The sequence below is a fragment of the Nansenia antarctica genome (genome assembly GCF_963989245.1).
Source record: "Nansenia antarctica genome assembly, chromosome: 1".
Lineage (NCBI taxonomy): Eukaryota > Metazoa > Chordata > Actinopteri > Argentiniformes > Microstomatidae > Nansenia > Nansenia antarctica.
In genome coordinates, this window is record NC_137674.1 from 26,003,246 (window position 1) to 26,019,947 (window position 16,702).

General features: G+C 43.4%; 1 protein-coding gene across 1 annotated transcript in view; it reads right to left on the minus strand.

The window, feature by feature from the left end:
* Positions 1-3,282: 3,282 nt before the first annotated feature.
* The window catches only part of nin (ninein (GSK3B interacting protein)), a gene marked incomplete at both ends in the record, with an annotated part of 29,009 nt that continues 15,589 nt past the window's right edge, over positions 3,283-16,702 (minus strand). Inside the window, 13 exons of the mRNA XM_080543968.1 lie at positions 3,283-3,498; positions 3,933-4,046; positions 8,155-8,256; positions 9,546-9,647; positions 10,307-10,456; positions 11,089-11,268; positions 11,613-11,759; positions 12,393-12,506; positions 12,820-13,005; positions 13,272-13,332; positions 13,414-13,512; positions 13,992-15,015; positions 15,571-16,370. Of these exons, the coding sequence (XP_080400094.1) occupies positions 3,283-3,498; positions 3,933-4,046; positions 8,155-8,256; positions 9,546-9,647; positions 10,307-10,456; positions 11,089-11,268; positions 11,613-11,759; positions 12,393-12,506; positions 12,820-13,005; positions 13,272-13,332; positions 13,414-13,512; positions 13,992-15,015; positions 15,571-16,370 (3,295 nt within the window). The remainder of the gene's footprint in view (positions 3,499-3,932; positions 4,047-8,154; positions 8,257-9,545; positions 9,648-10,306; positions 10,457-11,088; positions 11,269-11,612; positions 11,760-12,392; positions 12,507-12,819; positions 13,006-13,271; positions 13,333-13,413; positions 13,513-13,991; positions 15,016-15,570; positions 16,371-16,702) is intronic.

Below are 16,702 nucleotides of genomic sequence, written 5' to 3' on the forward strand. Positions count from 1 at the left end.
AGTTTCCTGAAATTCGCCACTGTCCCTTTCAACCGCACGCAGCGAGTGGATAGTGTACATGTTTTTATGTAGCCAATTCTACACTTGATAGCCCGAGCTAACTTAGCTGACTCGGTTAGCTAGTCGGAGCTAGCGACGTAGCTCTTCTGCTCCGAGTCAGTCTGCCCTGGACAAAAACACCAGCAGCTTGGCTATAACTATCGCTTCCACTGACGAAATCCAGCCAGTTAATGCTGAAGCAGATATTTGTTTGACCAAAAACACTTCTCTTATGCCAGGAAGTTTGCTAGCTAAGTAGCTGCTAGCAGAAAAGCCAAGGCTGTTTTTCCATTGAGTGCGCTGCGTATCCAGCCTGCCCATGTCATCAGCCCACTCCGGCTACCCAGCTCCACCAAACCAACGCCTCCTCAATTCATTCCAACTCGCGGAGGCTTGTGGGAATGATTCTGTTTCTCTGCACATCACTGGTCCCTGGGGGCCATCCCATGGATGCTTAAAAATATCCCTCTTGAGACTTGGGCTGTCTTTCAAAAAGTCAGAATAAACAGAATCTGGACTCATGGGGATGTTTTGGATGGAAAGGCAATTCCGTTTATTTTATACTGCTCTTCCTGTCCTTTCTGTGACATTAAAGATCAGAGACCTCTCCGTGGCTTGTTGTGCATGATCATAGGACCCTCAAATAAACATGACTACATACCACGGTTCACACTTGAATCGGGGTGCAGCCAGGGGTATGGGGAGGTCAGGGCGGCAGCCAGGCTCCAATGATTCAAATCGTGATGTTAGAATTGTCAAAATTGAGTTTTCTACATAATCTGATCCATTAGGTGTTTATTAATGCCTGTGTGGTGTTATTTTTAAAATGTTGACCTTTTTGAGTTAGTAATTCATAAAATACAAAGGTTCCATCTCACAAAACATAGGGCCGGTTTCACAGACAAGGCTTAAGCCTAATCCTGGACTAAAAAGCATCTTCAATGGAGATTTTACATTGAAAGTGTGATTTAGTCCAGGACTAGGCTTAAGCCTTGTCTGTGAAACCGGCCCAATGGAATGTAAAAACGTTGACAATATCTCTGAACTACCCTAAACGGAGATAGAACCTTATAATTCTAAGCTCACGAAATGCGTTATGATCTCATGAAGAAAGGCCTTTTGATTCCCAAGCAAATCTGTCATACCTTGCTGAACATGACCTCTCTGATGATAATACTTAAGTTTCTTTGGGCCGGTTTCACAGACAAGGCTTAAGCCTAGTCCTGGACTAAATCACACTTTCAATGTAAAATCTCCATTGAAGATGCTTTTTAGTCCAGGATTAGGTTTAAGCCTTGTCTGTGAAACTGGCCCAATCTTGGGCCGGTTTCACAGACAAGGTTTAAGCCTAGTCCTGGACTAAATCACACTTTCAATGTAAAATCTCCATTGAAGATGCTTTTTAGTCCAGGATTAGGCTTAAGCCTCGTCTGTGAAACTGGCCCATAATGTGTTCTAGTTGTATGTCACACTGGTGTCTGCATGTAATACCTGAATACAATAAATCTATTTGCATTAAAACCCAAAATCAACAGTAGAAATTGTGCTGAACCATGTTGCAGTGGGGGATTCACAAACAAATCAACACATTCCCTGTATTGACAATTCTTTTTATTTCCTGTTACACAATCTCAGTCAGGCCCCCCCCTGTCACCTTTGTTGTATTTGCAACAATTACAAAAAAATCACTTTGTGGTCAAATAGCACCTATTGTTGGAGCCCACATTCCTTTTACACAAAAGGCAGGACTTCCATTTGAACTTGGGATGTTTCCAATATGGACAATGGCAAGAGAACAATCATCCCTGGTCCTTTGAACCATAAAATACTGCAGTTCCAAATAAAACAGGTCTTCGTGAGTTTAATTTCACTTTTACTACAATAGTGTTATAGCTATAGGTTGTATACCCTTAATTCCGTTCACATAGGTAGTATGTATTGTCATTAATTTACATTAAGTAGACACAATCTTTCCCTTTAGTTCCATTACATAAACTGGTAAGGCTGTAGTGTATGTACATAGCAAAACACATTTTGCCAGCAGTTTTATGTGACTTACAAAGCTGTTTGTACCCTCCAGTGCACTTACACAGATCATAGATTAAGCAGTTTTTTATCAAACTACAACAATTGTGATGTGAAAGCAGAACATGTTAGAATATTGCTTCTGATAGTTGGACAGGCAGCGTAAAATGACTGATCTCTCAGAAAACCAAGAGAAAAGAACACTTGGAAAGGGTAAAGTGCACTTCAGTATCAGGAATGTTTTCTGTTACAGTGACTTATCAATGACTTCCATGACATCAAATGACTCATCAATGTCTTCCTTTCTGGCTTTCTCAAAGCCATTAAAACCGTATCATATATATACAGTATATCTGTCTGTTTTATGATTAACCAACATTGTTTGGACAGAAACTGAGCCCAACACGTAGTTAACCTTAATTTACTTGCTTAACGCTAAAACATGGGGCCTGTAAAATAAAAGTCATACTAAATGTTTAAATATGATATGTGGGACATAAAATGGCATATTTCTTGTCCATAGACAATCTAAAACTCTAGAACCACAGTAAAATATAATACCTACCGGTAGTTACGGTGAGAAAGATGAGAATGAATAGGTCATTTGTAAAACGCTCTAAAAACTAAAGATGATCGAGGCATAACATTAAGTCTACAGTGTATCAAGCTCTTGCTTTACCCAATACAATCCACTGAGACATCGGTAGGCCTAAATGTCCCATAAGTTTTCAATAAATAAGATGATTGTGGTCACTGGCAGTGGTAAAGCAAGTGCTGCTGGTAGTATATCGTAACATTCAAGAGGCTCAGGAAATCGGAGCGCTTCATGTGATGTGACACGTTCTAGTCTTTTGGTCCGCATGTCAGCAACCAATCAAAATGTTCCGAATTTACTTGAGAAACACTGAACTACGTTTCAACGTTGTTGAGAATCACAACACAAACTCGCTAGTTAAGCCAAAATACTGCGACAAGGCAATGGATTCGGTGAGTAATCCTCACTGCTACCTAGTTTACTATAACACTACTTTACATGGTTAGTAGGCTCACAAAACTAAAACAAGCTGTGTTAGTTGACTAGCGATGTGTCGTTGATTTTCAACAACGCGGAAACGTATTCACATTTTTCGAAAGAAAAGTCCATCAGATCCTGACATGCGGACCCAAGCATTAGAACGTGACACATATTTCTCAGTCTTGGGATTGAGCAGAGGCATATTAGGAACAGGTGAAGTGGTAGGGGACCGTAGGTAGGGGCGAGGGGCTCAGGTCACGGACAATCTTGTTGAGGCTGGAGATCTTCTCTTCCAGCAGGTAGTTTTTCTTCTCGGCCACTTTCTGCCTCTGCTCGGTCATCTCCAGGGCCTTCAGCAGCTGCGAGTTCTCCACATACAGGTCTTTGATCAACACGTCAGCTTTGCCATTCCGGTGCAGCTAGACAAGAGTGGAGAGGGGACATCAGTAAACAAATCGTGAGCTTAGAATTATAAGGTTCTATCTCCGTTTAGGGTAGTTAAGAGATGTTGAGCGTCAAAGTTTTTACATTCCATTATGTTTTGTGAGATGGAACCATTGTATTTTATGAATTACTAACTAAAAAATGTCAACATTTAAAAAATACCACACAGGAATTAATAAACACCTAATGGATCAGATTATGTAAAAAACTCAATTTTGACAAAAATGGAGATAGAACCTTTTAACGTCACGAAATCATAATACTGTAGAGACCACTGATTGACGCTTTTCAAGTGAGAGGGGGAGGAATTGCGCCCAAGCCCCTCATCACCTTGCAAACTGATACAGTATTTCATTTGCTTTCCAACAACAACAAAAAAGGAAGAGTATTACTATAGATGAACACGTACCTGGTCTTTAAGCTGGGAGACCTTCTCTTTGAGCAGCAACTTGACATTATGCAGCGACAGTTCAATCTCCCGCATGCGTCCCACCATATTCATCATATGCATCTTCCTTTCATCCTGGTGAGGGAACAAATATACACAGACAGACACAGGATATTATCAACAGTGTACCATAGCGGATTTGTAATGGGTTGCCATTCTAAAGACATGTTGTAAGTGTATGCCAATATACTCCACGAGAGGATCCCATAAGAGGATAGATTTCCAAGGCAAAAAAACACACACAACTCAGATTAAACTAGATGCTTTATTTGGTCCTTATTATTTCCATTAAAATACTTTCAAGTACCTTGATGCAACCATTACATAAATAAATGAATAAAACACAAAATTCTTATAAAATTAGGTTTCTCTCATTGATCCAACAACTTAAATAAACTCTGCAAAATAATATAAAATCATAATTTAGGTGCATAAATAAAAATGTCAGACATTCTAACAACATAAATAAATAACATAATTAAACCTAACAATGAAGGTTCTGTCTGGCCAATGAGAGTAAACCTGGAGTAAACCTGGCTGCTACATCAACATTAAAACAATCACATTTAAAATAAGGACAAATAAATGTCAATCATGTGGCCGGCTACACCACTGTGGGAACCATCACCATGTCACACACATCCATCATCATTTCTACACAAACACCAGATGATAATCGTCCTCAGAACTGAAACAATGTAAAGCACGCATGACATGTGACTCAATGTTTGATGAATGCTAGTCGTGGAGTCTTATGCTTATGCACACTGACACCAGCCTGTTTCATGAGGAGGACTCCACCCCCCAGTAAAACAAACTAATTAGCTTTGGTGGACTTGATGAGGTGACTTGACAATAACAAGTGGCATACATACATACATCCTACTGTATGTCAACAGTGCAAAATGAACAGTTGTCAAACACAAAACATAACTAACGTACTCATAATACACACTGAATTACAGTAGTTTGTTAAGTGACATTCTGTCTCATCTGCTTCCAATCCACTATTCAGATCCAAAGTGGCTGAAGCATGATTGAATAAAGTGAGCATTAAAAAGGACGGTATACAAAATTGAGCATGGGACAGCATAGTAAGTTATTTTGAAGTTGTGATCCTACAGTATAAAAATGAGTACTATGCAGTAACCCACAACAGGACCTAATTGATAAGTATAACTCACAATGGGCTGATGTGAAGTAAATCAATCGCCTAATTTCGTTTCATCATTGGCCTCTCAGCGTACATGTATATCGATATGCACATTAATACAGTTAAGTGCAAAAATATCAATTGAAAGAGCATTTTGAAAAAAAAGATGTCCAATGTATTTTGTTGAAACTTTCTATTCACTGTAATCAGAGAATATCTTGTTTTTGACTCAAAACAAAAGCACATTTACTGTGTAGAGCTGATGTTATCTTTTAGATATCCCTTGTAAAAAAAAAAGAAAAAAAGAAAAAAAGAAAAAAACAACAACTAGAAAGTTGTTCACCATTTTCCTCAGGTACTGTGCCACCTAGCGGCAGTAAAACATCATTACACATTCATGTCCTTTTCTGGATCATATTCAGATCATTTTCAGTCTTCTATGAGGATGGACGGTAGCATGCACCCTGAAGTTCCTGCTTCCAGTGCTCAAGCAAGGGTTAGGGGGTTCAGGGGAGAAGGTTAGGGGGGTTCAGGGGAGAAGGTTAGGGGGTTCAGGGGAGAAGGTTAGGGGGTTCAGGGGAGAGGTTTAGGAGGGTCGGGGCAGGGGGAAAAGGTGCGTGCTGGGTTTAAGAAGCTGCTGTCACAGTCCACCGATCCTCCGGTAGCTGTCTGCGTGAGCTGCCCGTTGCTCTGCCACGGGACCCTGGAGAGAGAAGGCAGGTACACTTCACCAGGGCTCCACCCTCCTCTAAACCCCTTTAACCTTCAAAAGGCCAAAACCATCACAGATGCTTTAAATAGTCAGTCTGCAGAGGGAACTGAAAAACTAAAAATCACTTTCCATAAGCATCTCAAAACTATGCTAAATAGTTGTAGAATAGTGTATACTAGGGAGTAGGGAACTTCTACTTAAGTTAGAGAGCTCGACTGCGCTAAATAACAAGAGTGTAGCGAATGAGGAATCACCCAAAAAGGCTCGAGCTACTGTAGAATATAGGACAGAAGGACACACACTATGTTTAACAAGCAGGAAGAGGATTCTGCCTCATGACACAAGGGGATGAAACACTGAAAACCATCCCCCATCACCACCACCAGGACACATCACACACCACCACCTCCAGGACACATCACACACCACCACCTCCAGGACACATCACACACCACCACCCCCAGGACACATCACACACCACCACCCCCAGGACACATCACACACCACCACCCCCAGGACACATCACACACCACCACCCCCAGGACACATCACACACCACCACCCCCAGGACACGTCACACACCACCACCTCCAGGACACATCACACACCACCACCTCCAGGACACATCACACACCACCACCTCCAGGACACATCACACACCACCACCTCCAGGACACATCACACACCACCACCTCCAGGACACATCACACACCACCACCTCCAGGACACATCACACACCACCACATCCAGGACACATCATATATAATATAGGACAGAAGGACACACACTATGTTTAACAAGCAGGAAGAGGATTCTGCCTCATGACACAAGGGGATGAAACACTGAAAACCATCCCCCATCACCACCGCCAGGACACATCACACACCACCACCTCCAGGACACATCACACACCACCACCTCCAGGACACATCACACACCACCACCCCCAGGACACATCACACACCACCACCCCCAGGACACATCACACACCACCACCCCCAGGACACATCACACACCACCACCCCCAGGACACATCACACACCACCACCCCCAGGACACATCACACACCACCTCCCCCAGGACACGTCACACACCACCACCTCCAGGACACATCACACACCACCACCCCCAGGACACGTCACACACCACCACCTCCAGGACACGTCACACACCACCACCTCCAGGACACGTCACACACCACCACCTCCAGGACACATCACACACCACCACCTCCAGGACACATCACACACCACCACCTCCAGGACACATCACACACCACCACCTCCAGGACACATCACACACCACCACCTCCAGGACACATCACACACCACCACCTCCAGGACACATCACACACCACCACATCCAGGACACATCACACACCACCACCCCCAGGACACATCACACATCAAGGTGGAGCAGGACAGTGTCGTGACAGTGAGCTACAAATCATAAAGAATACAGCACACAGAAACCACACCTTAAACACCAAACCCAGAAAGCACACACACGCACGCACACCCACGCACACGCACACGCACACCCACACGCACACGGATATGTAAATTATGAGATCCTGCTAAGAATCGGGTTTCAGAAACATGCTCTAACTGTTAGTAAGAGCTAGTCAAGTATCCCAAGAAAACAGATGTCTATTTGATTTGAATAAAGTACATTCACTCTTCACATCAAAGTGAGAACGGAGAGACAGCATGTAGGGTGCTTGTGGTTCACTACCTTCCCATTATATCCCATCAAAAGGCAGGCTGCATATACTGTATATTCAAGGCATATAAGACCAGGAGAAGAGTGAGGTGTTCTCAAGAGGAGGGCTTCATCAAGAGGATAATGTGTGAGGAATTAGGACTGTGAGAATGAAAAACTAGAGGAAAACAGGGAAAGTCTGATGAGGAGCAATGAGGAGGAGCAACTGAAAATAAAGTGAAGAACATGTTGAGATACGTACATACATACGTCTACAGTCGTAGACTGTATCGTGACGTTAGAACTATAAGGTTCAATTTGGTCAAAATTTAGTTTTTTACATAATCTGATCCATTAGGTGTTTATTAATGCCTGTGTGGTGTTATTTTTAAAATGTAGAATTTTTTGAGTTAGTAATTCATAAAATACAAAGGTTCCATCTCACAAAACATAATGGAATGTAAAAACTTTGAAGCTCAATATCTCTGAACTACCCTAGACGGAGAACCTTATCCTTCTAAGCTCACGGTATGTATGTACATATGGAATGCTGGTTCAGGAACAGCAGAGAAGTGATTGGCTAACAAGGGTGTGACGGTTGCAGCGATCCCTCCTACCTGGACATTCTCTGGATCGTCACCACGGTGATGTCCTCTTCGTTCCCCAGGCATCCTGTGAGGCGAGGCCGGCAACAGGCCACCGAACTGACCCTGCAGGGCCTGAAGAGACAGCAGGAGACACACAGTCAGAAGAGACGAGAGACAATGACAGGGTTCCTACAAGTTTCAACAAGTCGAATTGAAGACCTTTTAAGACCTTTTTTAGACCTCTTTGAATATAATTTTAGACCTACTCGCGACACCATATGATAGCTTTTTGTCATCCTCGAGGTGATGACATTAGGGATTTCACTGCCATACAGACAAAAAAGGAAGCGAATTGGCATTTTTTTGGTTCCAGCTTGATTCATTTCCCCATAAATAGAGGTGGTTGGACTGATTTCCTTGCAGGATCTCATTTTTAAGACCTAGCACCTCATTTTTAGACTGAATAACTGAAATTTGAGACCTTTTTAGGCCTTGTGAATTGGATTGCTGGATTTGACACTTTAAGGCTTTTTTTAAGACCAGCGCGGGAACCTTGCAATGAGAAAAAAATAATATATATATATATATAATATTAGAATATGTAAAATGAAAAAGAAAGTTTGATAGGTGTCTGATGGAGAGAGGCAGATGAATGTATAGATCCAGTAATATGAGAATGAGTATGAGTGAAGATAAGAGGTGAGAATGTTTGGCACAGTACTGACTTCAGTTGGCTTCAACCAACTGACTTCAACCAACTGACTTCAACCAACTGGCTTCAACCAACTGACTTCAACCAACTGACTTCAACCAACTGGCTTCAACCAACTGACTTCAACCAACTGGCTTCAACCAACTGGCTTCAACCAACTGACTTCAACCAACTGGCTTCAACCAACTGGCTTCAACCAACTGGCTTCAACCAACTGGCTTCAACCAACTGGCTTCAACCAACTGGCTTCAACCAACTGACTTCAACCAACTGGCTTCAACCAACTGACTTCAACCAACTGACTTCAACCAACTGGCTTCAACCAACTGGCTTCAACCAACTGACTTCAACCAACTGACTTCAACCAACTGACTTCAACCAACTGACTTCAACCAACTGGCTTCAACCAACTGGCTTCAACCAACTGACTTCAACCAACTGGCTTCAACCAACTGTCTTCAACCAACTGGCTTCAACCAACTGACTTCAACCAACTGGCTTCAACCAACTGGCTTCAACCAACTGGCTTCAACCAACTGGCTTCAACCAACTGGCTTCAACCAACTGACTTTAACCAACTGACTTCAACCAACTGGCTTCAACCAACTGACTTTAACCAACTGACTTCAACCAACTGGCTTCAACCAACTGACTTCAACCAACTGACTTCAACCAACTGACTTGAACCAACTGGCTTCAACCAACTGACCTCGACCAGCTGGGTTTGCAGTCGGGTCTGATGGGTCTTCAGACCCTCGTTCTCCTGCCGAAGGCTCTCCAATTCTCTCAGCCTCTCACCATCCTCACACGCCTGCAAATGAGCAAAAGGCAAATCAGAGAAGTCATAAAAACTAAGCAGATTTATTCAGACATGTTTTCTACACAGTTACAGCTACCACAAGTACGGAATGTTCAGGGGATGGGGGGCGGGGGTTGTTGAAAGAAACAACAGTATAATTGTGTTGCTTTTATAATTGTGTAGCTTTTAAAACCCGTGCCAGACCCCTCACTCAGTACAGGATACAGCAGCAGTATACAGTGGGGGAAATAAGTATTCTCAGGGTTCCTACAAGTTTCAACAAGTCAAATCTAAGACCTTTTTAGACCTTTTTTTAGACCTCTTTGAATAGAATTTTAGACCTCTTCGCGACACCATATGATAGCTTTTTGTCATCCTGCCGTAGCTTCGTTCGCCAATAATTTCTCCCGGGGGCAGCGAATTGGCATTTTTTTGGTTCCAGCTTGATTAATTTCCACATAAATAGATGTAGTCGGACTGATTTCCTTGCAGGACAAGCTAATCAAATTTTTTGGACCTAGCGCCTAATTTTTTAGACCTAATAACTGAAATTTGCAACCTTTTTGGGCCTTGTAAGTCGGATTTCTGGATTTTAGACTTTAAGGCTTTCTAAGACCAGCGCGGGAACCCTGTATTCAACACACCAACAATTTGATTCCCACAGCTCTTACCTTGTTCTTGGCAGACAGCAGCTCTTTAAGCAGAGTGTCCAGCTCCCGCGTCAGAGAGGCCTTGTCCTGTTCTAACGCCTTCACCAGGCTGGACTGGGCCTGCTGCCTCTGTTGCTTAAGGGACAGGACGGTGGCCTCAAGCTGACGAGTCTACAGACGGAAAACACACAGGGGTTCCTGTCAAAAACGGTGTAACAGGTTGCACTACTTTCCCCAAATTATCTAACACGATATGATGAAGCCCTTCAAACCTCTGGAGTGTCTCAATTTGTATTATTTATTATACAACAGTTAGTTCCGACCAAGTAATTTGATTGGACAAGAGGCATTCCATGAGTGCCGATATACAGTATAACAGCACTGGGACTTTTAACTATATGTATCACTCCGCAGCACAGGTGTTCCGTTGATGAAATGACTGTTAATACAAAGTAGCTAGCCTGTGGATGTTTGTGTTCAGGTTACTTAACAGTCCAGTTGAAGTTCATTTGCGGAACTATTTTTTGTTGAAATATAAAAAATAAATGATTAAATAAACGAACAAATCATAATCTGTTGTCGCTTATTACTGTTAACGAATAAATTGCGCTGTAGAACTGTTGTATAAAAGCAATATCACACTCGAGGTTGTGCTGTTATACTGAATATCAGCACGGCTGTGATTGTCTTCCTACCCGGCCTGCGGCCTCGTATCTACGACCGAATCACAGCCGTGCTGATATTCAGTATAACAGCACTCTCTCTTGTGTGATATTGCTTAACTTTATGTGGCTGGAGCTCACCTTTTCCCTGGTGTGAATGAGGTCTCCCTTGGTGTTGTGGACTTCAAGCTGAAGCCTCTCGTTCTCCTGCCTCAGCATCTGCTGCTCCTGCTCCACCAGCCGGGCCAGCTCGTCCCGGTACAGCTTCTTGTGCTGGCTCTGAAAGCCACTCGAGTGCAGAGCCATCTCCAGGACCTGGTTCTGAAGTTAAAAAATAAGAGGTCAATGGTAAATGCACTGACTTATATAGCGCCTTTATCCAAAGCGCTTTACAACGGCCTCTCATTCACCCATTCACACACACACACACCAATGGCGGCAAGCTACCATGCAAGGCGCCGGCCCGCTCACTGGGAGCAATTTGGGGTTCAGTGTCTTGCTCAAGGACACTTCAACATGTCCTGTGGCCAGCCGGGGCTTGAACCGCCGATCTGCCAACCTTGTGATCATTAGATGGCGACTCTACCTCCTGCGCCACAGCTGCCCCAATGTAGCAATAACCTGAAAAGATTAGCACCTCCTGAATGAAATGTTAGATGGTTTACCTTGTCATTGGCATTCTGCAGCTGTTTGTGCAGCGACAGCACGTCCTGTTTCAGGGCGTCCTTCTCTTGCTGTGACACACGGAGGTCTGACCTGAGGCGGCCGCTCTGTAGGTTGACAGCTTGAAGAGTTTCGTCCAATGTCTGGACCTATAACGAAACCATGGCGATTAATACTGACACACTGCACAGCACATCAACACAAAACAGTATCAACTGCAATCATGCACTGTCGAACACTATCTTTTTGTTGTTAAACAAATTGTTGATCATATTGACCAAGAGTGATTCATAGAACGTTGTTAAAGGTTGTCAGAGTGCTTAGGCAAGGCAAGGCAAGTTTATTTGTATAGCACATTTCATACAATGAAGGGGCAATTCAAAGTGCTTTACATACGTTATTTAAAAATACAGCAAGAGTAGCATAGTAAGAAAATAAACATTACAATGAATACAAGCAAATATAAGAAGTAAATAGATATAACATTTAAGAAGACAATGGTTAATAGATAAAATACATTGATAGAAGTGTTTGTGTTTAATCATAAGTGCTGCAAAACATGAAGGTTTTTAGCTTAGATTTAAATATTTTAAGGGTTTGGGCCTGTTTGATTTATTCAGGGAGTTTGTTCCTGCACCGTGTTTTCTTTTTACTCTTGGAATGATTAGCTGATTAGCCTCAGCTGACCTTAGGGACCTTGCGGGAATAGGGTGGGAGGAGATCTGATATGTATTTTGGTCCAAGACCATTTTGTGATTTGTATGTAATTAGAGAAGTCTTACTCTCTCCTGAGCCTTGGACAGCTGGCTGCGCAGGCCTTGGGTTATCTTATCCGCAGACTGACGCTCCTGCATGAGGTGGGTCAACTGGCTCTCCAGAGAACCCATCTTAGCCACCTGGAGATACACAGAGAACGCAAGAATGTGTAGGTACATTTTCTTTTCTTTTACAAAACAATCCATAAACTTAAGTTAAGTTCTTCATAGTATGATGTTTATATTGGATTCATTATGGTGTTTGTTTTCCCAAGGCTCACCTTCTCTCTATGGGCAGAGAGTTGCTGCTTTAGCTGGGCCTCCAGAGCCATTGTCAACTCTGTCTCCAAAGCAGACACACAGGCTGCCATCTAACACAACAGCCACTAATTAGGTACCACTAAGACAAAATATGTGCAAACATCAGCCTTGAAACTACTTAGCAATTGCTTACCTTTGTTTTCTCATCAGCAGACACAGGACCAGCATCTCTAACTGCCTCCTGTCTCTCACTCTGTCTGAGCAGTTCATTCAGCTGCTGGCTCAGTCCCTCAACACCGGCTGCATTTTCAGCGTTTTTCTGTGACAGGAGTCCGTTCTCCTCCTCCAGTTGCTGACTCCGGAGGCGTAGATCTGAGACCTAAAGGGGTAGATGCATTTAAGTTGACCATTACCCCCCCACATATAAAAGCACCTGGTTCCATTAGAAGCTAAAATGTAGTGAGTTACATAGCTCCCTGCATTGCCTTTAGCCTTAAGACTTTTGTCTTCTGTCTTGAAAGCAGTCTACAGGCTTTAATGAAAGAATTGGCAGGCGAGTCAAGCATATTCAACACATAGTACCACATTTGGAAAAAGCCTTTTTAGGCATAAAAACTAAGTTTGGGTTGATTTAGATGCCATCACCTGTTTCTTTAAACTCTCTGCCATCTTTTGTGCAGCAATCTTCTCCTTCCTGAGTTTCAAACTAAAACAAGGGAGATGGGGTAAGTCAAATGGCCCAAATAATTCTGTCATATCCTCAACAGTTTAAGATCATGTTTCTTACAGCATCTCCTCCTGGGTCTCTTTTAGTTCTTCCTCCTTCAATGAAGAGATCTTGTGTCTGAGTACGAGATTCTCCCCTGTGAGACGACCAGACTCATTTCTACACCAAACAGAGAAACTCACATTATTCATGCACATCATCAACATGTCACATGTTGACAAACACATTTAGCACAGTGTCGTACGTTGAAAGTTTGTTAATAATACGGTAACAATAGTATACAAAACAGTATCCATTTCTTGAGGTGCACATCAAAAGAAATCCATACTGTACATCAAGGGTGGGAGGGGCACTCTTGTAAAGAGAAACGACATGCATATATCACACTGACACAGTACAAGCTGGTTGGCCAGTTTCACAAGGGTGTTCTATGGGATTGTAGCACAGCCACAAAATGTCTATCAATATCACTTCACACATGCAAGTCTTGGAGTGTCTGGAGAGCCTCGTTACAGGAGTGACGGCACTACATCTGGTGCTAGAGGAAGCTGCATTAAGAAGACAAGCACAGCTAGAAGTAATGGGGTTAAGCAAGCTGCAGTGGAAAGGGATGGGATCCTACTTTTCCTCCAAGTTACCTATGGGCCTGCATCTTCTCATGAATCCTCAGTGAGTTGTCCTGTAGGTCAGTGAGTGCTCTGCGAAGCATGCCGTTTTGCTTCTCAAACTCTGTGCAGCAGTCCTCCAGGTCGGACACTGCCTGGGTCTTTTCTTCCAGTTGGGCGCTAAGGTCCAGGAAAGGAGCTTCCTCTGGGGCAGGCTCAGTGGACTCAGCCTCCTGCTGGAGGGCCAGTAGAAGTTCATCTTGCCTCTCTAACTCACTGACTAAGGCAGTCAGCTTGCCGTTCTCCTCTCTCATCCTGGCAATTTCACCCACCAGCGCTACTTGCTGATCTTGGAAGTCTTGGATGATGTGCACTTTGCTCTCAAAGCCCATAACCCTCTTCTCCAACGTATAGTTTTGCTCCCCCAGGTGGACATTTTCACAGATACACTCCTCATATCTGATCTGAAGGTCTGTCAGCTCGGAGGCCTTCATCTCCATCTCTGTGGCCTGCTCCAACATTTTAGCTTTGAGTTTGCAGTTGTCTTCCAGTGCTTGCTGGCCAGCTGCGATCTTTTCATCGTTGACCGTTAAAAGACTTTCCAGTATGGTAATCTTTTGCTGTAACAGCAGGTCCTCCTCTGTGGCAGTGTCATACTTGTCCTGTACCTCAGCCAAACAGCTGGCCTGGCCCTGAACCTGACCCAGATTAATAATCTCACACAAATCTACCTCGTCTCCTGCCTCGTCACACTCCTGCTGCAGCTGAGGAATCAGTTCTATGTCACTTTCTAGATCTTGAGTTTCCTTCTGAAGACAGAAGTCAGTATAATTTCTTTCCTCCGGGGAAGACGGGTCAATTACAGTCACGTGACTTTTCACTTCCTTATGAGGAGAAGAGCCTTCATCCTCATCAGCATCAACAACTTGAGGGTTGTCCTCTAGTGCAAATGATTCATACTCTGGGAAAAGGTATTCTATGACATCCTCGTTAGAATACTCATTAAAGTTGTCCTCTGCTTCACCCTGATCTTCAGCAGTTTGGAATTCGTCTTCTCCTGGAACGGCACACCCATCTTCAGGAGATTCAGTCCCTCCCTCACCTACATCATAATCTTGTCCTTTTTCCGCAGACGTTACATATTCCACTATTAGGTCGTCGAGGCCATCTGAGACAGTCACTTCTCGATCACATGCTTCCACGATAATGTTTTCAGGACTGCCCTCTGATTCATGAGGGGATTCAATCATCTCAACCACATTATTTTGTCCCTGCTCCACAGGAGCGACAGACTGGACAGCAATGAAATCCCTGTCCACTGGAATAGCTATTGCTTCATTGTCACATATCTCACCACCACCACTAACTTTAATGTGTTCTGAACATGGTTCAGGAGATTCTTCAGGAGATGAGGTCATCAAAGGTTCAGCCTTTAGTTCTTCTTCCTCCTCACGTGGTGAGTTTATTTCATTCAATTCTTCGATTTCTTTGTCCTCTGCTGTGTCTGTAGATTCTAAAAGTTGATTGAGCTCAACTCCCATCGCCTGAATTCTAATACTAAGCTGTTGCCTCTCTGACATAAGTCCCACTTTCTCATTCTTCACTCTCTTACTCTCCTGCAGTTCAGAGGAGGAAAGTTTCTCTTTTAGCCTAACTTCAAGTTCTAAGGTATTTTCTTGTAGCTCTTGCCTCTCACGGTCAAAATCATCTACTGCCTGGTTTAGGAGTATCTCCAGCTCTTGAATCTTTAACCTCATGTCATCACACTCTGATAAAAGTTTGCCCCTCTCCTCAAACTGCTTATCAGCCATGGAAAGCACCTCAGTGTGCTTTGCCTCAAGTTCAGCAAGGCTTCCTTGAAGTTCCGCCCTCTCCTGCTTAAAATCCTCCACTGCCTGGTTTAGAAGTAGCTCAATCTCAAGTGCCTTCTTTTCTGACTGGGCCAGGAGCTCATCTTTGGTGTCTACGTTCTCCTGAAACCTATTGTGAAGATCATTAAGCCGCCTACTCAGCTCAATCTCTTTTGTCTGGGCTAAGCTAACGAAACTGTCAAGCTCCACTTGGAGTTCCTGGTTCTTAGCCATCAAGTCATCCGTTTTCTCTTTATGAATACTCTCCAGCTGATCTTGCTCTTTCGCTAACTCCCGGTTGAGGTGCTCCTGCTCTGCGGCCATGGCTTCTTTCAGAATTGTCCTTTGCTCCTCAGCCTCCTGGTGGGCGTTTTCAATCTCTGCCTCCCATTTGGTTTTCTGCTCGGCATGACTGTCCGAAAGGGCCTTCAGCTCACTCTGGTAGTGCTGCTCTATGTTGGACACGTCGGTCTCAAAACGCGTCGAAACTGCATCCTGATCGCCTGAGAAGCGAGCCTCCACCTCCTTGATTTTCTGGGAGAAGTGGTTCTCCAGTTCTTTCCTGTTCATGGTTAATCAGCAACAGTTATGGCCCCACAGTTCCCACCCCCGATAGCACAGCATTTGATGTATTACAGTACGTGACGTTAGAATTATAAGGTTCTATCTCAATTTTTGTCAAAATTTAGTTTTTTACATAATCTGATCCATTAGGTGTTTATTAATGCCTGTGTGGTGTTATTTTTTAAATGTAGACATTTTTTAGTTAGTAATTCATAAAATACAAAGGTTCCTCCTCACAAAACATAATGGAATGTAAAAACTTTGACACACAATATCTCTGAACTACCCTAAACGGAGATAGAACCTTATAATTCTGAGCTCACAAGTACT